Source organism: Anopheles merus, chromosome 3L (genome assembly GCF_017562075.2).
Source record: "Anopheles merus strain MAF chromosome 3L, AmerM5.1, whole genome shotgun sequence".
NCBI lineage: Eukaryota > Metazoa > Arthropoda > Insecta > Diptera > Culicidae > Anopheles > Anopheles merus.
In genome coordinates, this window is record NC_054085.1 from 12,823,384 (window position 1) to 12,847,256 (window position 23,873).

The following is a 23,873-nucleotide window of genomic DNA, read 5'->3' on the forward strand; positions in this document are numbered from 1 at the left end:
GTTTGTTTAACGGCGGCATAGGACCAGTCGTTAAAATTAACAAATGAACTCAATGCGTTCGCGATGCCAAATTCTAGCAATTTTTAACGACTCTGGTTAAATTTTAACCACTGTTAATTTTAAACCAATTCTTTCGCGATACCAGCTAATATTTGGAATCTAATAGCATCCGACATATAGTATTGCATGAATTCAATAAAAAGAGTAATGATCAACAATTTAGCTTACGAAGAATCGACCTTCCGATTATTCTGAAATTGTAACAACAGGAGGAATACTATTTTGAACGTCATTGGTTGTGAGTGGATCAGAACACTTATTTCTCCTTTCCCACAAAGCTTTTTTTAACGAAAATGGACGAATCGTAATGAAGTAGCAAATCTCTAACAGGCTCAAAATGCTTACACCCATGAACAAGCCTAACAGTCCACCACAGTTTGCCAGAAAGTCTACCCATCCGTACAGCTCCGATCGCTTCGAGGTGATGAAGTACGACTCCTTGAAGTAGATCGCTATCGTTGTGATGAAAAATCTAAAAAAATATTATAATGTAATGTTACCAAGATCATAACCACATCATGGAAACACGTTTACTTGTCTGAATCATCGCCCATTAATTCGTTGGTAGCAAGCAGAAACTTTTCCATATCGAGCGAGGTTTGTGTGGTCTCCACATCGTAATACACCGAACTGCACGCTGGCAAACAGTTGCAGCTGTTGACTATTTTTGTGATCTCAAACTCTTCATTTGGTGGCAGTCTTGAATTGTTACTAGGACGTAAAAACCACTTCGCCCGGTACATGCACTGCCACATGGATAGCGGGCAGACCGTTGTGTCGTTCGAGCGAGGCATTGAAAAGCGCACACATCCACACAGTGCTTTTGTCACGTTGGAGAGACATTCCAGTTCACAGTTATCCTGATTGTAGAGCTCAAAGAATCGAAGATATCGCTCATGATTAAAAAAGCACTGACGCTTCTCCCAGCTAAAGTCAGCGGCCGATTGTGAAGTGACCATCATTTGAGGTTTCAGAGCGATCGAGATCTCGTGACTGAATGGTATACGCATGTTACGCATTGAAACCTGTGGGTACTCATCTGTACCATGAATCATTAGTTTATATCCTTGGGAAAATCCCTACAGGACAGGAGGTATTAATTTAAATATAAATTGTTATTGATATTGTTGGCTATATGTACCGTGCATAGGTAGTCCGTATCCTCCTGCATGTGCCTCAGGTAGAGCGTAAGTCCATCGTGCAATCCTGCACCACGAGCGTATACCGGGGCCAGTGGTTGATGCTCCCTAGAATTGAACCAACCCTCCATATAATTGTAGTCGCTGTGAAGAGAGCTTTTGCGAAAGATTTCTCTTTCAGACATCATGTTGAAGGTGTAGCATATACCCTCCTCAGTGACCGTTTCCGTTAAGCGATCCTCACAAGCGTCGTACGTATTACCGTACTGACACATAAGGACTGTCTCATCTCGTCGTAAGGACATGTCTTTCAATGTACCCACTAAATCGTCCTCGGACCCGTTTAGTTCGTGTAGCCAGTGGTATTCCAATTGAAACAACATGTTGCATAGTTGAGCTACAGCTTTTAGTTGAGGAACTCTGTTAAAAAAAGCAATTTTACTCATTTAGTTACCTTTTAATGGTTTTCAATGGAATACTAACGATTCCCTTTCTGATGACCCATTGCCACGCTCAACTGCTGCAGCCAGTGCGTTCATTTCGGCAGTGATGTTAAGCTTTTCTGCGGACACCTTTGTCTCGGGACAGATTGTTATAGCAGGGAAGTGAATATCCCAAACTGGGGTAGTTTTCTCGGAAAAAGTAACAATGATTGGAACCTGATTCCACTTCACATACGTCTTGTGTATCATCACGCCACAGCCCAACATAGAAAGTAAAAACACCACTAGCCACCAGAATCTAAGGAAAAATGAATGAGATCAAGCTTCATGAGAATTGAGAGACACAATTCCTCCTAAACTATAGACACACCTTTCACAAACCGTTCGCTCATTGCGGTCGAAGTAACGTACACCGTGGATGGAACTATTAGCACAGTACTCGCGGAACACTTCCTCTTTGACGGATTGCTGCACACGTTCACAGAGTCTGGACATCGCCAGAAACAGGGAAACACATTCGTACCAACAGATGTCTCGTATGAAACTAACTGTTGCGGACAAAACTGTCCTAGTGGTTGGCACTGTCGAAGAATTATATACAACATTGTCCTGATGCCTGACAATCTCATTTACATGGTCGCGTTAAGTCTCGAGGTAGTAATTGGTTTACTATGGTGCTAGTTACACTTGTGCAACACTTGTGGTTGTTCGGAGAGTGCAACACTTTGAAAATAACGATTATTTAAAATTTGCATACAAAGAGTGCTGTGCTGCGTATAAGAAAAAAGAGTATAAATTGATTGCTGGTTTTCCATGCACTTTAAAGAATTAAAATGTTCCATTAGCAAAGCTCTTTTTGTTCTTTATCATTCAGTTTTTGCTTTCGTAATGATAAAGGACGAATGGTGATGTAGTATATTGCTTCCACTATGCTCAATAGGCTTACGCCGATGAACAGCCCCAACAGTCCACCACAATTCGCCAGAAAGTCCACCAGCCCATGCAGCTCGGATCGTTGGGCCGGTATGAAATGAGTGTCTTGAAAGTAAACCTGGAGCACTGAATATACTGGACTGGAAGAGATAGAATTGCAAAACAAAAAAGAAAGACCAAAATAGATTGACATCAATAGGTTCATATGATGATTAAAATGCTTGAAATAATCGTATGTTTTAATCCATTAACAAGGAGATTGACCGTTTATCTAGCAGTGTAGTTTTTTCCCCATGACAGGAGAATTCCCTCCATATGAAAAAGCAATCATTCCGACCATCATTAGTGCAAATAATAGGCCAAAGAGAAGACTAATATTGAAATGTTCGATCAGCGAATATCCTCCAAATCTTCATTCTTTGAAGCTATCTTCAAAAATTCAATTGATAGGCACAATTTCAGTATTCAATTTACAAAACAGAGCAATTTTTGACAGCTTGAACATCCTAGTGGCAATTTTAATCAAGGCCGTAATTAAAAATGAAAGACTTGCCACATTTTACAGATTCATATTCGACAGAGTCACTTCCCACACATTGTACCTACATTTCTCTTCAAAACATTTAATGTCAAAACCTCACACAAAACATTGCCACAAATTCGTTATCCCACCCCCCTTAACAACCAAAAATATGTAAATAACCCAAATGGTAACCAATTCACTTACATCTGTAACCTTGCCTGCAGCTCTTCCAACGTCTCAAACCGTGTCCGCACTTCACGCTCTTCCGTGTGCGAGTCTTGAGTAATCTGCAGATCGAACCGTACGGACGAGCAGGCCGGCAAACAATCGCACCGCAGCAGGTAATCATCCGTACCGGTGCGATTCTGTTTGCGTATAAATAGTGCCCCACGTGCATCGTACGGACAGTGCTCCTCCTCAAACCGGCACACAAGCGTCCCGTTCGTCCGGGGCATCGAGAAGTGGACGCAACCGCACCGAGCCAGCGTGTAATTTGTCAGGCACTCGAGCTCACAGTTGTCCTGGTTGTACCGTCGGAAGAAGCGCAGCGGATGCTCGTGTCCGAAGTAACACTGGCGCTTCTGGGCACTGTACTTCGAAAGCTCCGGCGAAGTCATCATGATGTTGGGCTTGAGCGCGACGGTAAGCGTCTGCGATAGCGACAGCCGTATGTTGCGCTTAGAAAGGTCCGGATAGACGGTGGGCTCGTGTATAAGTACCCGGTAGCCACGGCCACGCTGTGCCGAAAAAGAGGGACATGCATTTGCGGCATTTCGTAGATATGAAACTGCCGAGAATAGTTTCACCATTACTCACCACACAAGAGGTATCAATTTTGAGTGGATAATGGATTATGTTGAAGCCGATCGAGGCATCCAACCCGGAACCGGCAACTTTTAGAAGCTCGCCCCGCGCCGCCGTCGCGCTGTCCGTGTCCCAGGGTTCCAGATATTGGTACTCGTCCTGCAGCACGTCCGGGTGAAACATTTCCGCCTGCGAGATCATATTGAACGAGTAGCAGATGCCTTCGTTCGTAAGTGTCACCTGCATGTAGTCGTTGCAGCGAGCGTCACTGGTCGAGCTGCACATGGTAAATACGCCCCGCCGGTCGAGCGCAACGTCCTTCAGAAAGTCGACCAGGTTGGGTTCGGGCACGTGGTTGAAGTTAAACATAAAGTTTTCCTCGTACTTGTAAATACCCGAGCAGTGATGCATGATGGCTTTCATTTTTCCAATGCTGATGATGCAACATCAATAGGAATGATTAGTTTTTTTGCCATCGGAATTCAAATACATATGAAAAACCACCTTTCATCAGTAATGGTGATCGTTCGATTGGTGGTTCCCTTTCCCTGATACCACTGACTCTGGAGGGCTTCAAATTCTTGCGTAAAGTTGTACTTTGTATTTAGCACCTTTATCTCCGGGCAGATTGTAATCGCAGGGAAGTCCATATCCCACACCGGCGTGGGCACCTCCGACAGTGTCACGATGACGGGCGTTCGGTCCCATTTATTGTACGCCTGTTGAATCATCATGCCACACCCGGCAAGCGAAAGAATGAAAACGCTCACCCAGATTAGTCTGGGAGCACGAGAAAGAAGAGCAGAAGGAAAAAAAGGACCATTTTGTTACAAAACAAGTGTTTTAATTTTACCGCGTTTTGTTGTTTCACTTACTTTACACAGGCACCTCTCTGGTTGCCCACAAAAAACCGCACACCATGGACCGAACTTTCGGAACAGTACTCTTCAAACAATGCACCAACTTTGACGCTCGATTTTCGCTTCGTGGGGGTTTTCATTTTGGTCAAACCGCTTCTGACCAACTCACTAGCAACTGGCAAACTAAACTAAAGTTGGCCGATGTTTGGGTTGTTTGGGTAATAACGATGACACGGCTACCGGTTAGTGTCGTGACCTGTAGTGTGGACATTGCTGGGAGTGGCAGATCAGCTGTTACAGTGCCACCAAATCCGTCGAGAGATATAGAATGTTTTAGCCTGTATAGGGAGTTTATATTGATTTTTTCTTTCCCTAAGGCACAGTAGTTCGTTATGAGCTGTTTGGTGTGACCCTAGGGGTGAGCCCGTGTAAAAGGTACATACAACCTTTCTGCGGGCCCGGCTATTGTAATATCCTCCATCGCGTCATCGACACTTTAATGAACTTGATGTCAATGTTCATGGTCTTCGTTTATGTGCTGAAAATGGTTCTGTAAACTATTCTGCTTTGCTCATCTAGGGGTTTACAAGTCAGAACTCACTGTCCACAAAGCGCTTTTGCTAGCTCAGGATACAATTTGATTGTTATGCATTGAAGTTTTCCCTAAAAGACGGGAGTTTTAATTAATGTATCAATATTTGTTGTACAATCTTCGTTGCCTGAACGCGGTATTCAAATCAACAGTGATGAAATTGTTACCAAAATCACTACAAACAGTAAGATATTGCTAAACTATCTTCTAGAGAAATTCATTAAAATTCATTATCATTTAAAATAAGCACTACGATGACCAAAATTTACATCAAATGACGACATTTTGTTTTCGCACAACAGTTGTGACAAGCTGACAGTAACATAGAAATATAAATGAAATGTCAAGATTTAATAACATGAGCTACAATACAAATGTTTTGATGTGCAATGGTTGAGACAAATCACCCAACATATAATTCTTTTTGAGTCTTCGACTTAAACGATCATGGAGGCTTTATATAAGATTCACAAACTTGTTTGGTTCCTTGCAACCATGCAGGATACGAATAATTCTAAGCTTGGTTTTTGTAGGAGTTTTGCAGACAACTTATATCAAATGTATTGCTAACTTCTCTAGCACGCTAAGAGCATAATTAAATTATTAAAAAAAGGTAAGAAACTGTAAAACAGTCATTTAAATTATACCTTCTGGTGCTGAAACTTCGCACTGCCCCAACCATTTCTATCACATTTCGCTTGATTGCATTCGAAATTTAAAGCTGCACATTACACCTGACAGCACGTTACAGATTGCACCGTCATACAAGCGCAACCGTGATCTATTGCGGCACGTCTCTATGAATTCTACTCGAAAACACCCTCCCGCCGAGAACGGGGGCGAAAGTTCTACCGAAAATAGAGTGGAGAAACCTCTTAAAATGTGTAACAACTAACGGGTGGCCCGCATCTCAAACTCCAACGTGAGCCTGGGAAACCTCAGTATAACGAACTGAAGAATATAAGTGAAATGAATTCTACCAGGCTGACGTGAATGCGGGAGCTAATTGTGTTCAGGTAATTTATTGCCAATCTCACGGTTCCGTAGTTTTCCACCCATTTGGCACTGTGTGTGTGTGGGTGGGTGGTAGGTGGTTCGTTTTTTTTGCTTTTTGCCAATTTCTTTACGTTCGCAAATACTTCCCAGTGCCTGATTTTAAAATGGCTTTTCTTCTAGGGGGCGTGGAGGGTGCATGCCGGTTGGAATGTTATATTGCTCCCGGAGCACGGCATCTCCGGGAATTGCAACTTCGGCGTGAAGGTGTGAGCTGCATCATCGCGGTAAGGTAAGCTGCCGAAGCGATAAAGGTGCATCAATTTATGGCCTTACGGGTGCGGGATGGAGTGCAACCGTTTGCAACAATTATTTTCTCGATCAGCAGAAATTAAAAACTATCGAACGTTCAGGGCAGGTGTAACTCTTCTTTTATAGGGTACGGTACTTTTATCTACCAAAACGTTAAGCTGGTTTGAATAAAATATTATGCTTTAATGGGGTTTTCGGTGCTGGTTGGAAAGGTTTTTGTTTTATGCCCTAACCGGATTTGCTTGTAACTTTGAAATTGAATGATGTTTAAATTTATAAAAGCAACCACACGTAATCATTCTCCCACCCAAATGCATCCCGGATTAAAAACCTTGCCGGAAAGGCATAAACTTCCCCCCCAACAAACTCTGAGACCTCTGAGCTTGCTTGTACTATTTGTTGGCGCTGTCAGTTGGCATTTTGATAACATCCCCTTATTGTTTATTCTAATCCACATCTACGCTTGCGGGGAAGGAACACCGAAGCGTACACTTTTCACTCCACACAATTTATGCACATTCAAATTGCTTTAGACACTATCTGCACTCCACCCGGAAAAGCTCTCGAACCCGAAAACAAACTCCCCACAATCAAAGAAGCGCTCCTCCTCGACACAGTCGCACCCCGTAGCGGGTTGGTGTTGCAAAAGATTTTGTAATTTAATAATTCCCCTCGGTAGCACGGTAGGAGTGAGTGTGTGTGTGTGTGGAGTGAACGACGTCGGCTTTCGTGCGGAAACTGTTTAAGGATGGAAGCAGCATTTCTTTCCAGCAGCAGCAGCAGCAGCACCCCAAGGGATAACCCGTAACGAACACGAACGATGCTACTGCGCTCTTCCGTCCGGATGCAGATTTTTGGAATAAAATAGAAACTTTTGTACGTGTGTGCGTGTGTACGTCTAAGTAGGGAAATGAAGAGAATGAAGTCCACATTGGAGCATTGGAAAATGCTCTCCGGGAAATACATTCTTTCCACTCCGTAGTCCGACCCGAACAATGGCGGCGTGGAAATGAAGCTTCAGTCGGTGTGGAAAAGTTAGATGATTGCCGTTTTGAATGGAAAATTAGTTCATAAACGGCTGAAGCGCAGTTTTGATGCAATGGATGAGAGTGGAATAAACAAGTAGCAATTCTCTGCCAACGAAATGGGATAGTGGGTTGATGTGACGGGGATTTCATGTGATGGCGGGTTTTTGAAGAGTCGAGTAAAAGAGTCAAAGAATTTGAAAAGATAAATAGATAGTTAAAGGTTTTTCTATTGAAGATTGAAGACTATTTTATAACTCATTCATAGACTTCAGACTTCTTCAAAAATTAAAAAAAAAACAAGACACACGACTAGTTAGATCTTATTTATATTTATACGCACTTCACGTGTCTAAAAGCCTCATTCTTGGGATGGTTTTAGGCAATGTATAAACCAGCCGTTTGCTCATCAGAACAGATATCTTAAAGGTGATGAGACCTGGTAGAACATTATGGCTGCGAAACAAACTCATGAAATTCCAGAAAGATGTATGTTTGTTTGATTAGGTAGGATGAACTTAAAACCTCCGAGGAACTTGAGGAACTATTGGAAATATTGTTACATCAACTCCTCTCAAGATTGAGAAACGTTGTACATCATACAGTAAACTTTCTCTAATCTGCCCATAAGTTGGATTTAAAGGGATGAATAAGCAGTAAAATTCTTAAGTTAGTTACTTTTTTTTCTTATGTGAAAAACAGGAAGTATACTAAAAACCTCAAATATATAATAAATTCTACATTTTATAGTAACAAGCGTGTCCTTAAGTCTTTTATGAGCATGAATGCTTTACCTTTCTAATGGATTTCTGAGAGATGTTTATAATACATACTGTTTTAGCAAGGGATGCGCTGAAAGAAGGAAAATGAACGACCTAATCAATTGACGAGTCAAGACTGAAAGAAATATTAATATTCATTTCATGAGTTATTGCAGGATCTTTGACAAAAAAGTCTAGTATATCAATACAAAGCGTAGAGTATATGCGTAGTAATTAGTTGTTTAAGAAACACAAAAACTGTTGCTCTTTTCATGCCACTACATACATACATTTCTATCAAACAGGCAAACGCTCAACTTTTCTCCTGTAACCTTTTGCTCGAGCCCCATCTACTCAACTGTATTCAATTAATAAATCTAATTTTCGCCTGCCGACATTTCACCACCACGCACCAAACACACCAAACTCAGCTGAACAAATCGCCAACGCAAAGAACACATCATACCAGAACCATCAACGCCGCCACCACCACCATCACCGGAACAGTGCTGTTTGTGAAGGATCGAAGAATCGGTTTTGTTTCCGAATGCCGATAATTATGTTTGCCTTTGATTAACGAACTTCATTTTTACCCAAACCGCGCGCACAGAGCGCAGAACTTTCGGAACCCGCGTGAGATGTAAATACCACGCAAAATCGAGCGGTCGAGCTGAGAGCTGAGAGGTCCCTGCTGTTCGCATGGAAAATTTGGCCACTTTTCGTCGAAGTAAATGAGCGCTGGTTTCCAGGGGAAAGGGAAGTTTATTTTTTGCGTTTTGGAAGGCTCAAACTTTCGAGCCATTGCTGCCACTGCTGGGTGTGCTGGCCCATATAACGGAGTCGTGTGGTGCTGGCTGCTTAATTAAGCAGATTGTGATTGATGGAAATGTTGCGGCTAATTGATGGAAAGAGGCTATGCCCGTTCGGGCGTACGATATCGATAGTGCGGATTTGGTGTTGTGCGGTAAATGGCACAAAGCCCATTTATTAGCGAATGGTTGGTGGCGTAGAGTCTTCCAAATTTGAATCTGTTTATCTGGTGGTGCGCGAGGCTTTAGAGTTTGTACAGTGGGCTGATAAGCTGGGTGAGGCGTTGCGTGGAATAATGTGATAGAATTAAGCCAAGCCATTAGACTTCGCTCGTTAAGTAGGCATTGGATTTCTTTGAACACTAAAAATAGAAATGGTGCTGTAATATAGCATTAAATGAATCTGACAAATGTAGCTTTTAATTTGTTAAATTTAAGCTTTTAAAGTTAAAACTCATTCTCACCAAACACTGAACACTTCTACTTTTCAGTATTGTGAATCGCTCACGAATATAATCTGCGTAAAATATGCTTTCAGCTACGGATTATTGTAATCCTGATAATTCAAAAGAGTGAAAAATGTCCCCATTCCTCACTCCACTCACATCTCCCCTATAGCAGGATGATGTATGGATTTGCAAAACTTTTATCCAGCTGCATGGCCAACAAGCAAAGCTTAGCATGAATTAATTAGGGTGCTAATCTGTTGCAAATGTCACTGCTTTAAGCCTGCCCATTTAGAAAAGTTAATCGTGTTCGTTTGTATGTTTGTTCGCCACTCTCGTTACTGCCATTCATCAGCATTAGCTCCCGGGGACCAATGTTGAAAATTTGCGATAAGGAGATACCAACGGGAAACATCTGAAACTTGTTTTGAAAGATGTATTCCGGGACAGGGAAATGAGACTTAAAAATAATGAGCATTGTCTATTGGGAATTTAATAACTTCCTAAGGCGAACGTTTATAGCGTACGTTGTTCTAAGCATTACAACAGGTCGCAGCATAGAAAAAGGATCCCTAAAAAGTTTCCCAGTTCAAGCTCAATCTCATGAGCGAAAACTATCAGAATATGAGCGAGCTTACGTGCCAGCCAAGACAAACAATCTTTTCCTCAAGAATGAAAAGCAAACGAACGAGTGTGTGAGTGCATGTGTTTGAGGGTCGATTGCTCAAATATTGACGACCACCTGGCCAGCCCATTCGATGGGTGCCTCTTCTGAACGGGACCTGAAGTTATGACGGACGGCTAATATTTGCCAAGTGTTAGGTTACGAACTAGTTACGAAATCAAACAAACTTCCCCCGTCAAGCAAGTGTTAGACAAGAGAGCGCTCGAACGGTATGGAATAAAAGAATGCCAACCTGCTAGTTTATCACCTTCCGGCTAGATGGAATAGAAAAGAGTGCCCTAAAAACACAGCTAACCGTACGGTTCCATAGCCCCCTAGCGTACGATTACGGATTGCAAAGATAAATGTCTTTATTCCGCACACTGGGATTCCACTACACATTGCTGCTGCTGCTAGAACAAAGCTAATAAAATTCCCCTCTGAGGATAAATCTACACAAGAACACTTCAAATCATTAGCATAATCTCGAAAGGAGCTTTCTGGAGTGGTTAAAAATGAGGAGAAAAAACAGGAAAAGAAAGAAAAAAAGAGAGAGTTAAGTAATGATTCCTATTAATTATCCAGCTGGCATTAAATTTATGTTGCGTTTTTTTGGTTTCTTTGTTTCTTGGTATTTGCAATTTTGGGTCTCGAAAAGCAAAAAGCTTCATTCTCCCCTTACCTTAAAGCATGATCCTTTTCGGGATTTTGTTTTGTTTCGGATAGCTGTGTTAGCCTGGAACTGTACGGAAGCTAATCGGGGTTAACTAGTTGCCGGTTAGCTTATCGTAATCGCAAGAATACGCCGTAGAATGACGCTAGTGCGGACAAATCAATATTAATTAATTAGCATAAACAAACCATTACGAGACCGGGACCGGGGCAAGATTGTGGCAAACGGCGAAGAGTTATGTGCGATAGGACTTTGATTAGAGGCGAATTCGGCGGCTGAGAAGCTACTGCGGAGATATTCTAGTGGAGCTTTTTTTGATAACGGGCAATATTTAAGCATAATGAGATGTAAAAATTGCAATTTAAATCATATCAAGCGTTATGTTGTGCTGCTTATGCATATTGATGTTTGAAAAAAGGTGTAACTCTTCTAAAAATAAAGCAGTGATCAGAGGACATTAGCGATATTTGCCTAAAATACAGCAAAATTATGAGTTTTAAGGGACTAAACGATAGAAACTTGAATGATTTGCTATGTAATATATATGAAAAGTGTATTTTGGCTTCAATAAATGTTTCTCCCTCTAACAACATGTCATTTTGTTTGCGAATAAGTATAGTCAAAAAACCAAGATTTTAAAAATTATTATTGATGAAAAACTACGTCAGTACCTAATGGAGCTCTTCAGTTTAAAATGAAACTTTGATTTTTGATTATTGGGTGGTTTGTTCTGCTGTCTTTTTATTCATGTTTTTCAGTTAAATCATTCTTTTTCATTGCTACGAGGTGGTATAATGGGCTGTATTTTAACAACAATATGAACGGTACATGATTCCTTTATGCACCTTCATCCACCGAGCGGAAACAAAAGGCACTCCCCGCCGACCGGATTGGGAAGACAATACATTTTGCCCCACGCATCCACTTTCAATTATGGAAAATTATCAGAATCGTTAATGAGCATGAGTGATGGCGCATAGGCGAACGAAACCACCCCCATTTAGCTGTACACCCCATAAATGTATCGGAAACACATTTCCAATTGACACATCGAGCATCGAGCCCACACTGCAACCGCCCGAGCTACCCCCGGGTTGGATGAATTAAACACCTTTCCGTCCGGTGTTGAGATTGAACTATGAATCACACCGTGGGAGACCCACAACGGGGGAGAGTAATATAAAAAAAGAATCCCCATTTTCCATGATTGGCGGCCCTTCTATGATATATGCGCGTTTGCGAAATTATTCCATTCTTTATGACCCCCTGTCAAACGAAGCGCAACGGAATAATTGCTAGAATTGGCTGCATAATACATACACTTCGGTGCAGCGAGCAAAAAATCTGCGTTATGAGGCATTTTTTTCATAGTATTTTGCTATTTTTGAAATAAATTGATGGAAGAGTGGTATAAATAAGCTTGCTAGTAACACCTTTTTCCCTACTACTCTTCTCATCATTTGTTACAACAAGCGTAAGCCGCCTCTGGGAGTTGCAAAGAATGAATACGCTAAAATTCACTACCAGTACTATTTCCTTTCCAACTGAGCTCAGTACAATCTGGCAAACAAAAAAAAAAGCCCCATGGAGGTCCCCTCACAAAAAAACCCCAATACAGAAGGCTCATTAATCAGTGGCAGAAAAATGACAGACTCATGAATAACGGAAGCGGAAACGTGAAAGTGCTGAATAATTTATCAGCTCCATCGAAGGAGGGGAGACTTTTGGCTGTCCTATCCTCCCCACCAGCAACTCCCCAAGAGGATTCCCCGGCGCAGTGATGAAGCATGCAGCGTGTAGTAAAGCTACGCGTACGGATGACGGTTTCTACTGAGCCGTAAAGAAACAAAAACACAGACGGCCTACTACACGAAGCTGCCATTCATCCCAAACCATGGCACCCACTGGTACACCAAGAAGGCTCTGCTGCGCGGTGGAATCTGGAGTGTGACAAAATCAAAACCTGCTGACGGCAACGAATTTATGTTTTACTTGATTTTGGCCTTTTTTTTAGGTGTGTGGCGTCTGATTCGATGGCAAAGTGGGTTTTTTTTATCATAACACTTAATGTTGCTCGAGATGGATGTATCGAACAGCTGTGGCGGATGGACTCATTTCCTGGCGTGCGTTTTGTGCTGAAGCTTTTGAGAATTATGTTTCTAAGCACATGGAAATGAAGATGGTGATTGGAATAGGCCAATCGGTGATGGATGAGAGTTAAATTTTTTTACACTTTTGATTTGGATTTTTGTTAGTCTTCTTTGGACTGTTAATCAAGTTTACCCGTCGTGCCAATGGATGGATCGATTTTAATTAAAATTTTACAACGCATCTTTCCGGCGAGGGTTGGGATTTTAATGAATATATTATAACAAAATAAACTTTTTGTTATTTAATTTTTAATTTGTAGAATAATATATTTTTGCATTTGACAGCAGCAGCAAAGAGCACGGAGATGAAAACCGAAAAGTGACCGCACGGTGCCTGAAGCATAACATGAATCAAACAAAACAGTTATATAATAAAAATAGTAACGCTTTTGATAGCATAGAGCTAAACGTAAAGCGTTATAACTGAAATCCCTCTCAAATATGTCTTCTTATTGGCGTCTTGCGACCTTCACGGCCATGCCGATCTATACATGCTTCCGAAACTTATTGCGAGCGCCTACACGTACGGTCCAAAACACCCGAAGTCATACAAAATCATGAAAAAGTCTGCGCCTTTGCGTTCTAAATAAATTATATATGAAATAAATAATAGAATTCGAAGTGACTAGCCGAATGCATTATTTCTTGTTGAATTTAAGAATTGACGCTAAGTTTCAAAATTCAAATCAATAATTGCAGTTCCGAATTGAATCACTCACAAGGGAGTCATCAGTCATCAACGATGAATGGCACCGTTGAAACTTTCCTTGAAATAAGCATTCTGCAGAGAAGTTATTATTGAATCATCAAATGCTTAGAGTCTTGAAATGCTAAGAGCTATGAACTACAATATGTTGTAAAATAAGTGAATAATTTTGTTATTCTGGGGGATAATAATATTAAAAATAAACTCGATTTTCTATAAAGAAATTCATGGGTGATTTCGAACTCTTCATTTATAATTCTCATAATATTTGACCCAAATTATTGGCATACTTTGTCAAACTTCAGCCATATGATATCGCTTAAAGTCACTTACAAAAGTCCCAATTATTGTTCCAGACCCCAATTCAGAAACTCAATCAAGTTTGCCGACATAGCTGACAAGTGAGAAACCCTGCCAATTATCGATCGATCTATCAAAATACTGTGTAAACTCGGTGCATGAAAATAGCTTAGAAAGAGCTTTATTCAACAACATCCCACCGGCATGTTTAGCCGTCCTGTTTGTAACAAACATACGCTACAGTTTTCATACCTCCCAAATTCAAAGCACTCCATTATTTAGCAAATGCCACCCACTGGCGTGTCACCGTATCGCCATCGCTGTAATCGATCGAAAGTACAGCGAGGTGTGGAAATTGATCATTTATCATCAATTTGCATCTGGGGAGCAGGGAAATGATGAGCTGGTCGTGTTTAATCCAGTACGCGGGCTGGCAATGGCAAGGATATAATCAACCACCAGCAACCACCAGCAGCATCAGAGGCTGGGTTTTTGCTGCGTAATGTTGTACGCCACACAACACACAGGCAGGAATACACAGGCCTGAGTATTCCCAACACGGATGCAAACGTTTTCCCGAAACAACAATTTAATTTCCATACCGAGCCGCCGTGCCCAAAAGATCGCCGCGCGCTTCGAAGGTGCGCATCGTACAGGGCTTTCGGGCGGTGGTGTTTAGGATGTTTCCGATACGCTTATCGACACCATCGATAAATTGACTACTTTCGACGAGCGCGGGCTCTTCCTCTCTCTATTTGCTGTCTACCATCCTGCCACTTAATTGGAATTTATTCGGGTTTGCTTTTAACGGGAAAGCCGGCGAGGAGACGAGCAACGTTGTTCCGTTCCACGAGGTGATGAGCATAGTCTGGTATTCTTAATTTAATTACAAGTTTTTGGGCCACATTCGACATTTGACGGTGCCGCTTCGGAAGTGCGCGACACTTCATAAAGCGAGCCTACGTAAGGGACGACTACGACGACGACGGACGACAGTGTTATGTACTTGATTGGCGGGAAAAGTCCCGAAAATCCCGAACGAGATACACCAACACCCGGGCACGGATGGTTGAGGATGAGGAATGATAAATCAATTAACAAAATTGAATGTTGTTCTGCCGACGGCGGGAGGTGTTTGCATTGGCTTCAATTTTGGTGAATTAGTGGTGAAATCAGCAGACACTGACAGCAGGAATACGTACATCGGCTTGCTTGGTGGGTAATTGTTTAATGAATCATTAAACACCAACCGGCAGAATGCAATTGAAGTTGGGTCGTTAACTGATTTGGGATTAAATTTGATAAAAAAGAGCACTCAATAAAAACACCTCCAAGAAGCTCCTTTACATCGAAAGATCGACTCTCTATTCCTAAAACCTATGCTGCCGCCTGCTGCTCTGCCCAATCGAAAAGGAAGCATAAATAAAACGCCCCAACAACACCACCCCCCGGCGCAAAAGGCACAAAACGATTGGCACGTGGAAAGATTTGCCTGGCTTTCTCTCGGACTGACCGCTTATGTTCGGCATCATTTAGCAGTGGCACGATTTATGTCATTTTAATTCAGTCTAATTCGGAGTTTCGGGGCCTCGGTACGAGAGACAAGATAAATTACACTCGTTAGCATGTATCTGTATCCTCCATCCGCTTCACGCTAGAGCTGGACAATGGCAAATGGGCATAGAATGGAATATGCTAAAGATGTTGCCCTGTATTTGCAATGGCAGGGGAATCTGTTCTTATGGATGTGTCAACTTCCTTTCGGAGGAACTTTTTATTATCAGCTTTACGTTTTTGTTATGCAAAACAGTAAAATACAAGACAGTATGTTGTAGCATATAAGGCAAAGATTAGGACGAGCATGCACAAGACATAACAGATACTATGTTTTGACATTTATAAAGTATCCTTTAGATATCCTAAGAGCGTAGTTCAGAAATAATGGTTGGGTTTTCAAGACTCATTAGATACTTTATAGCGTTTTTCAGAAAACACCTATCGTAGTCGTCTAATTTAATTTCGTTATTCTGGCACTATCTATCGATGTTCTCGCAACGATGCAACAATACGGGCGAGCGAACGTTTATAAATTATTCCTAGATTAAGAAATTGATTGAAATCATTGGTGCTTGAATCCAAATCGAGTAACATCCATAAACACTGTAACTTAGCCTTAGACATTTTCAAGCAAAGATGTCTCCAAGTTTCTCTTTCGACCCATCCGTCGAAATGTGCTCAACCAAAACCCATAATCAACTATTTGGCTGCTAAATTAAGCCTAATTACAATAGCTTCACATGTTATGTGTACGTTTCAAACACGATCCACATTTGCCTTCACACGCCTTGGTGTCATTACTCACGCATAACACGATTGAAAGCGAACGATGTGAACCTCTTGTAATTTCTTGTATTTAATCATTCCTTGCTCGCCTGGGTGGCCTTCGGGATGAAATGTAAATAAACACAAGTAATCGTTATTTGAATCTCTTCCGACTTTTACCAGCCGTAGCTTTCAAGTGGCAAGTGTCGATGATACGATTTGATTAGAGATTGCTGTAGGGTGGCAAACGTTCTTAAAACGACACAACACGGAAAGGTCAGTTAGTTTCATTTCAACCGGCAATCGCAGCAAGTGCAGTTCCAGAAGGTGTAGTGATGTTATTTCCAAGTGTGATCATTTTGCTGTCCGTAGCAGCACACGTCACGAAGGCGAACGTTATAACACAGTCAGATGTAATGTGAAACGAAGTGCTAGGAATTCAGCAATGCGCTAATATTTGTTGGAATTTGTAATTTAGGTTTGTAAAGGAGGACTCTGTCTGCCGAAACACTTGTGTCCAACGGGAAAGCTTGAGGATGGACCAATACCACAGGGAGAGCTTGTAGCGCTCAACGTGGACGAAGAGAACGTTTGCGGTGACTTCATGAAGAAATGTTGCATCGGAGCATCGAGCGCTGATGGCGATTTGGTAACAAAAAGTGAATTTTTGTTTTACTGACAAAGATAGGTAAATGTTTTCTATGGTCTTAGATTCAAGAAGCACAAACGGCTGAAGTTAAATGTGGAAGTCCAGTCACTTCTCCGCTGGTGTACAATGTGGAATCAAACCTGACGTACGCCAACTACGGCGAGTTCCCGTGGACGGTGGCCATTTTTAACATCTCGTTCTCAGCAAACGACATGAAGCTGACCCTCGTTGGTGGTGGCAGTCTCATCCATCCTAAGTTTGTGCTGACGGCAGCCCATACGCTCAAGAAGCCAGATCGGTATGTGGCTCGGTTTGGTGAGTGGAGTATAAATTCTGATGCGGAAATATACCCTTCACAGGTAAATATACGCTAGAAAGCAATAGTTGAAGTGTATTCTAAGAACTGTGATGCATCTTTCACGAAACTTCTAAAGGATATTGGCATCGAGGAACACATCATACACCCTTCATACAGAGATTCATGTTTACTGGAGAACGATATAGCGCTGGCCGTGCTGAAACGCAACGTAATCTACACCGAGCACATTCGCCCCATCTGTCTGCCAAGTCCGACGGACGTGTTTGACGGTCAACGGTGCATTGCAACCGGTTGGGGACTGGACGTTAGAACACAGCAACCGGCGCCGATTATGAAGCGCATCGAACTGCCCGTTGTACCGCGCGATCGCTGTCAGCTGTTGTATCGGAGGGCTGAAGTGGACTACTCCTTCAAGCTGCATCGCAGCATGATGTGCGCCGGTGGTGAGGCTGGTGAGGATACGTGTGACCAAGACGGTGGTACGCCGTTGGCGTGTAAAAAGGAGGACGGATCTTACGTGGCGGCCGGGATAACGTCATGGGGATTGGATTGTGGTCGAGTGGACGCGCCTGGTATTTATGTAGATGTGGCAAAGTTTACCTGCTGGATCAACGACACGATCGAAGGGTACGCAGAGCTGCATGCTGAAGAGTAGATGGGGGTTTGGTTTGTAATGAAGGGGTGTGCATGTAGTAAAGGAACATTTGTAACGTTGCGGAGACGTAGTGAAGGAAAGCTATTAAGCATATATTACATTATGTAACACTTTTAGTTGAAATTAAATTGAGATTCTTATCAATATTGCTTTAAAATTGATCATCATAGAACGGAATTTTGCCTAGGAAGTGACTCATTACAATAAAATCGTAAATAGCAGGTGGAAACATGTACATCAATCTAGCACACGAAAACCATCTCCGGAAGACGCTATTTATGAGTGTGCTATTCATCTACCCATTAACGGAGGGTGTGAGAAATGCCTTTCGCAGCTGCCACGCGGAAGCTCTGCAGTGTTCCATATTGCAAAATTGAAATTTTATGAGCCTCGGAAAAGTCACCAGTAACCTGCAAGACTTCAAGTTCTACCTCCGTTCTACCGCTTTACCATCATTGACATTCCAAAGCTGCTACTACTACGGTGGCGGCTGTTCCTTCACCTGCCTCTTGTTGAAATTCTACAAAGCGACGCGAAAGAGGCTTTTCAAAGATGTTCTTTAAGGATGGATGCTTTCGTGTTTATTTTTTGGAGGTTAAAAAGCAAAAAAAAGAGGAAACCCAAGAGAAGAAGGGCCCAGTAATTCCATCACAGCAGTGTAGAACAGCAGATTTACAGCTTCCCGGCAGATTTACGACAGCACAAAGTCGTTCCCTTGTCAAGCAGTTGATGCGCTTGCCCGCGGAGATGACACTAGACGAAGCAGCCCGTACCGTACGAACGGGCGGCGTTGGGTTCCGTGTTTCTTTTCCCTTCGTTTTCATTACCCTTCCCTCTTCCAAGGGAGAAAAGAAAAGGATCGTCAGCGCACGCACGTTTTCCTTCATTCGGCCATGAAAAAGCTGCCGTTTGTCACAATGTTCACGGGAAAAGCTTATTAAAAATTATAACATCCAATGCCGCCCCGCCGGGTGGCTTCACAGCCGCAACCCTCCACCGCACGCCATGTCTTTCTTGTTCCGTTCCGGAAAATGTCACCCTGGCTGGAACGTGTCACGCGGTGGATGAATAATATGGCAAAAATGTTAAATTTTACATCGCAACATTTAAACGCTTTTGGCGGTGGCTCGCCGGTCTGGTACAGTACGCTCAACTCCCCGAAGGTTGAGGTTGTTTAGTGTGAAAAGGTGAGCAATAAAACCTGGGGGAAGAAGATTGTGGTCTAGGACGGGTGATGGTTTAATATTGAAGCTGAAGAAAAGGTAAATAGGTATACTCAACAAAAAAAAGCTTAAAAGAGTCATGAGAAGGAAAAGAACCTTTTTAGCTTTTATGCAGAAATTAACAATGTTATGAAGAATTTCGTTTGACTAAATTCTTTATAATGGATCGAGGTGTAAGGAACCAAAATTGAACAATTCATACACAAAATATAATAAATGATAAAGAAACGCTTCAAAAACATTAAACTCGTTAATTTGACGAGTCTTTTGATGAATGATTTAGGTTATTTGAACAACCTCAAATTTTCATAAAAAACCATTTGATACAAAGCCTTGTGAGATGGCAATCAGAAAGATGACTTCAAACAAACAAAGAACTTTTGGAAAATGATTGGTTTAAGCTTACGAAAATAGGTTTGATTTTACACACATCAACAACCGTGGGATATTTTAACTTAATCTATTCTAGAAGAACTCTCAGGAAATGCAAAAGTTCTATTCGTGACCTACATTTTACAAAATTTCTATTCTTTCAGTCATCACACGGTGCTGTTGCAATTCAAGCCTCTAACGATTTGCTCCATATACCGTTCCATTCCATACTTTCAACACATTTTTGTTCCCATTTTGCATAAGAATAAGAGTGGATTCTGTTAGTGCCCACCATTGGCCACAAGGCCACTCAGCACTGCTCGAGCTCGTTACAAAATCGCACCAAAAACCAGCACCGTTGAGCAGGCATGTGTTGTATTAAAATGCAATCATCATCAGGCGCATTAGTAAGGCAAACGGTAACGAAGAAAGATTTGTACGTGTATGGTTAAGGCCGGAACCTCACCGGCACATTTGGTACATCACGGGAAAATGTATTATCACATGCCGGAAAAGCTGAGCTCTTCCGAGCGATTCAGGAAATGGATTTTTCATTGCGTTTTCAAAGGAGAGCTCGGGGGAAAACATGAAAGAACTCGTTGAGGAAAGAAGAAACCGCTAAGCGAGAAACACTCTAAGGATAAGCGTGGTTAACAAAGAATCTTTACGTGTTTTTGGGCAAAAATTATATATCCTGAACATTTTTAGTATGCAGTTGACACGTCCGCATTGTCACTGGGGGCTTACACAAAACTTGATTGTCTCTCCCGTCACCATCATCGGCTGTGAGCTGATGAAGTACCAATAGCGCACTTTTAACCCTTTTCTAGATAAAGTTATGAAACGATGGTGCGACTTCCTTATCAAAACAAAGACCATTTTGACCCTTTTTCTCTCGTTACACATAAGAACCTTTCTTGGCCCAACTTCTCCAGGGAAATAAAGCTACGGAAGGAGCTCTAACGAGCAATTTAGCAACTTGTGCCGGAGGTTAAGCTTTTCTGCAGACCTTTTGGGCATTGGCTAACTTGTACAGCGCACCAACTATTTATGTGTCATACAGAGCAATGGAAGGATCTGATGGGAGTTGGAAATTATTAAAGAAGGGGGGCAGCGTTTGGGTTGTTTTTGGCCAACCAAAAAAGGTCGTCTGGCTCTTGTTTCAAACAAGAGCTCTTTCACCATAAAAAGACTTCAATAACTAACAATAATTCAGCAAAAATTGTAAAAGTCACGCCAAAAAAAGGGCAACACATACTCCATTGGAAAACAAGCGCCCGAACGGGAGGAGTGGCAATCGCAAAAATAACACACATTAACACAGCTGTCCATTTTTCCATCGCTCGTTCAGTTGATAAAACGCTCGCAAACAAAGAACGTAGCGGGATTGTGCTCCACTGTATAATTGAACGCTACTTCGTTGGAAGCTGCTTTTCCCTTGTTCTCGATCATTGCTTTCCCCCTCTTTGTTCAATTCCACCCTTCCGCAAACCCAAACACTCCCAAAAAAAATCCACTCAATGAAAGCTTAACGACTTCTGCGAGGTGCGGCGAGTGTTGTTGTGAAAAAGGCTGCCACTACTACCCACTGAGTTTTCCAACCCAAGCGTACCGGAAAAATGTGTACGTTGTGGCGCAGCTAACAAGCAAGTGTGTGAGCGTGTGTTTGTGATTGCACACACACATTGTGTTTGTATAATTTATCGAGAACGTCGAAAACTCTCCCGAAGGAAAACCCATTTCGTTCGCCCGAACGCCGTAAAAAAAGTGGTGGAAAAATCCCCGTAAAAACAATGAAAAGCGAGTTTTATTCCTTCCGCAAGAGTTTGTGCTTTCTTTTGCGCGTCGTTCATCGCGATCCCGTGGACCGAGGGGTCCGTGGATCACCTTCCCTTGTGCCCGGACGATGGTAGCGCCACCGCCGCCGGAAGTCATTGGGAAAGCGTTCGAAAGCGCATCACCCGGTGTGTGTTGCTCCACTACCTATCCGGAGTTTTGCGATTTTATTTGTCTAGCACTGAGATGGGTTTGCAGCACGGTTCCGTTTACCGAGGGGTTTAAGCCCGCATGTGCAATGCAGGTGCAGGAATGTTTGAACAGTTCCCGCCGTTCCCGCAGGAACACTGTCATGGAAGTGATGCTGGGGTTTGAGTTTGATTTTTTATTTCGCGATTTTAGTATGGCTATTGGGCGAAGAAGGGTTGAAATAGTGTACAGCCATTCATCTCACCGGAAGATTGTTTAACTCTCTGCAGAGATACAGAGCGGTGAGGGTTTATAATAATGTTAAACTTTTAAGACTGGCACGTTTATTTGTGTGGTTAAGTAAACAATCGTCGGAGTGATTGGTAAGGATCTTCAAGATTTGTATGGTTCAATATTGGATGTTTAAGGGAGCTTTACCCAAACGTATTCTTTGTTTGAGGAAACCGTGGGAAATTATTTTTTGGAAGTCAGCTTAACGTATTCTGTTTCTTCTAGATACATTCATAGGAATATTTAAATGATAGTTCGTAGCCAAAGTAAAAAAAAAAAGATGCATTTAATCATATTCTCAATTATTTGCACACACATTATATTTTTCGGAGTTTATTTTTACGTTTACAATGCTACACATTTTCTGAAAATTCGAAAACAGCACCTAATCAAAGTTATGATTTCAGGATTTTGTTTTAAAGTAAGATATTCCAGGCAAAAGGCTGCCACTACAGCAATAATAGCATTGACTTACTGAGGCTAGTTGTGTTACTGAGGTAATCACACACACAAGGTATCCGACAACTTCTTTATTCTATTCAACACAAACACATCTGCAGATGACATCACATTCACCAAACTTACAGCAATTCAATGCAGATGTTATGCTACCTAACACATGATCTACACTCAAGTTACACGACAAGGAATGATCTTCGGGGAATGTCTATAAGAGCATTGAAGCTGCAACGTGCTTCTCAATACTTTTATGACTTATAACGCTCCAACAAAACACAATATGCGCATGGTTTCATGCCGCAATGTGTACTGCTGCAAAATTTAATGTCCGCTTCCTCACAATCCTGTGTGTCTTGGGAAGGACATGTGAGAGTAATCTACCAAGGAACACCATGATGGAAGGTTACCAAGGAAAGCAGAAGATCTCAACGCACTTGGCGTTAAGTATGAAAGGAAATATCGTATGCACCCGTGGACGCTGAACAGCAGCTATGGATTGTATTGTCTAGAGGAACCAACGAGCAACGTTGCTAAGCATTCCAACTAGTCTCCTAACATCGAAACAATATATCTATCCGTAAGAGCACTGTGTATTACACAAAAGCACCGTCAAGTGCGTCTGTAATATATCGTAAAACGCATCTTTTCACAGCACAGCAGCTCGTTCGACGATACCTGTGTGGTGTACCTTTTAATTACCCTTACGCCCCAAAACTACCCGCACACACCATAATACGTAACACCGGAGCAGATTGTAGGCACTAATTAAATTCCTTACCGTTTATTCTCCGCATCCGTTGGGCGATAAGTGGATCTAACAAACTAACAGCGAACTCCCTAGCAATCACGAGTCGACTTGCTTCCACACAGCATACGCTTTGGTCATTTTCTAATTGGACAAAGCAATCTGTTCCGCAGCCCGCTTTACAACCAGCCAAAGACGACGACCAACACGACAGCGTCGGGTTTTGTTTGCTAATGTTGCTTGGCGCTTTCCCTTGCGCTCCTTGCGCCCGAAGTTTAGCAAACGCTCTAAACTTAACGGCCTTGCGAAACAGCATCTTCGGAGTCTTTGTAAACTTTTAACGCACCGAGTGCACACAGTGAGGCGGTGGCACTCTCGGGGACACTTCAGCACACAGGATGGTTCCCCATCGTGCGGGGCGGCAGCTGGCCGACCAAAGGAGAAGACACGGTTTCGGTCGTTCCGGTGCGAAACATCTTACTAAAACTATTATCCTTGACTAAGCTGCTGCCGGTTGGTATGCCAGTGTTGGTTTCCTTCGTTTTGTAAGCGTCATCTCCCTCTCCTCAAGAGTGCTCTTCCCCAATGCTGCCTTCTCCCAGTAAATATTTATTTAATCACATCGTCTTCGGAATGGAAAGCCCTTTGCTCATGGTGAAAAGTGCTACTGGCGTTGCCAC

At 42.3% G+C, this 23,873-nt stretch overlaps 3 protein-coding genes across 3 annotated transcripts; 1 reads left to right on the forward strand and 2 right to left on the reverse strand.

Annotated features, from left to right (window-relative positions):
• Positions 1–152: 152 nt before the first annotated feature.
• LOC121598760 (pickpocket protein 28-like) lies at positions 153–2,139 on the reverse strand. Its single transcript, XM_041926034.1, has 5 exons — positions 2,013–2,139; positions 1,683–1,940; positions 1,202–1,619; positions 595–1,139; positions 153–532 (listed from the first exon to the last, which is right to left on the reverse strand). Exons 1-5 carry the CDS (start codon positions 2,135–2,137, stop codon positions 247–249), a joined length of 1,632 nt encoding a protein of 543 aa, XP_041781968.1. The 5' UTR covers positions 2,138–2,139; the 3' UTR covers positions 153–246.
• Positions 2,140–2,480: 341 nt separating this feature from the next.
• Positions 2,481–4,921, reverse strand: LOC121598762 (pickpocket protein 28-like). The gene is made up of 5 exons (XM_041926036.1): positions 4,778–4,921; positions 4,407–4,682; positions 3,915–4,335; positions 3,303–3,835; positions 2,481–2,715 (listed from the first exon to the last, which is right to left on the reverse strand). The coding sequence occupies exons 1-5, from the start codon at positions 4,900–4,902 to the stop codon at positions 2,484–2,486; spliced, it is 1,587 nt and encodes a 528-aa protein (XP_041781970.1). The 5' UTR covers positions 4,903–4,921; the 3' UTR covers positions 2,481–2,483.
• An 11,880-nt stretch (positions 4,922–16,801) lies between these two features.
• On the forward strand, positions 16,802–18,346 carry LOC121598763 (phenoloxidase-activating factor 2-like). The gene is made up of 4 exons (XM_041926037.1): positions 16,802–16,928; positions 16,994–17,164; positions 17,227–17,523; positions 17,599–18,346. Exons 1-4 carry the CDS (start codon positions 16,851–16,853, stop codon positions 18,136–18,138), a joined length of 1,086 nt encoding a protein of 361 aa, XP_041781971.1. The 5' UTR covers positions 16,802–16,850; the 3' UTR covers positions 18,139–18,346.
• Positions 18,347–23,873: the final 5,527 nt, after the last annotated feature.

What these genes read in the sequence shown, in the direction of transcription:
- LOC121598762 (XM_041926036.1), bottom strand. Translation starts at nt 4,902, where the DNA reads ATGAAAACCCCCACGAAGCGAAAATCGAGCGTCAAAGTTGGTGCATTG. An exon ending in AAATTGATACCTCTTGTGTG is followed by an intron (nt 3,836 to 3,914) that starts GTGAGTAATGGT and finishes TTTTCGGCACAG; the next exon opens with CGTGGCCGTGGCTACCGGGT. An exon ending in CTGCAGGCAAGGTTACAGAT is followed by an intron (nt 2,716 to 3,302) that starts GTAAGTGAATTG and finishes TATCTCTTCCAG; the next exon opens with TCCAGTATATTCAGTGCTCC.
- LOC121598763 (XM_041926037.1), top strand. Translation starts at nt 16,851, where the DNA reads ATGTTATTTCCAAGTGTGATCATTTTGCTGTCCGTAGCAGCACACGTC. An exon ending in CGAGCGCTGATGGCGATTTG is followed by an intron (nt 17,165 to 17,226) that starts GTAACAAAAAGT and finishes CTATGGTCTTAG; the next exon opens with ATTCAAGAAGCACAAACGGC. An exon ending in CGGAAATATACCCTTCACAG is followed by an intron (nt 17,524 to 17,598) that starts GTAAATATACGC and finishes AAACTTCTAAAG; the next exon opens with GATATTGGCATCGAGGAACA.
- LOC121598760 (XM_041926034.1), bottom strand. Translation starts at nt 2,137, where the DNA reads ATGTCCAGACTCTGTGAACGTGTGCAGCAATCCGTCAAAGAGGAAGTG. An exon ending in GGGTCATCAGAAAGGGAATC is followed by an intron (nt 1,620 to 1,682) that starts GTTAGTATTCCA and finishes TTTTTTTAACAG; the next exon opens with AGTTCCTCAACTAAAAGCTG. An exon ending in ATACGGACTACCTATGCACG is followed by an intron (nt 1,140 to 1,201) that starts GTACATATAGCC and finishes CCTGTCCTGTAG; the next exon opens with GGATTTTCCCAAGGATATAA.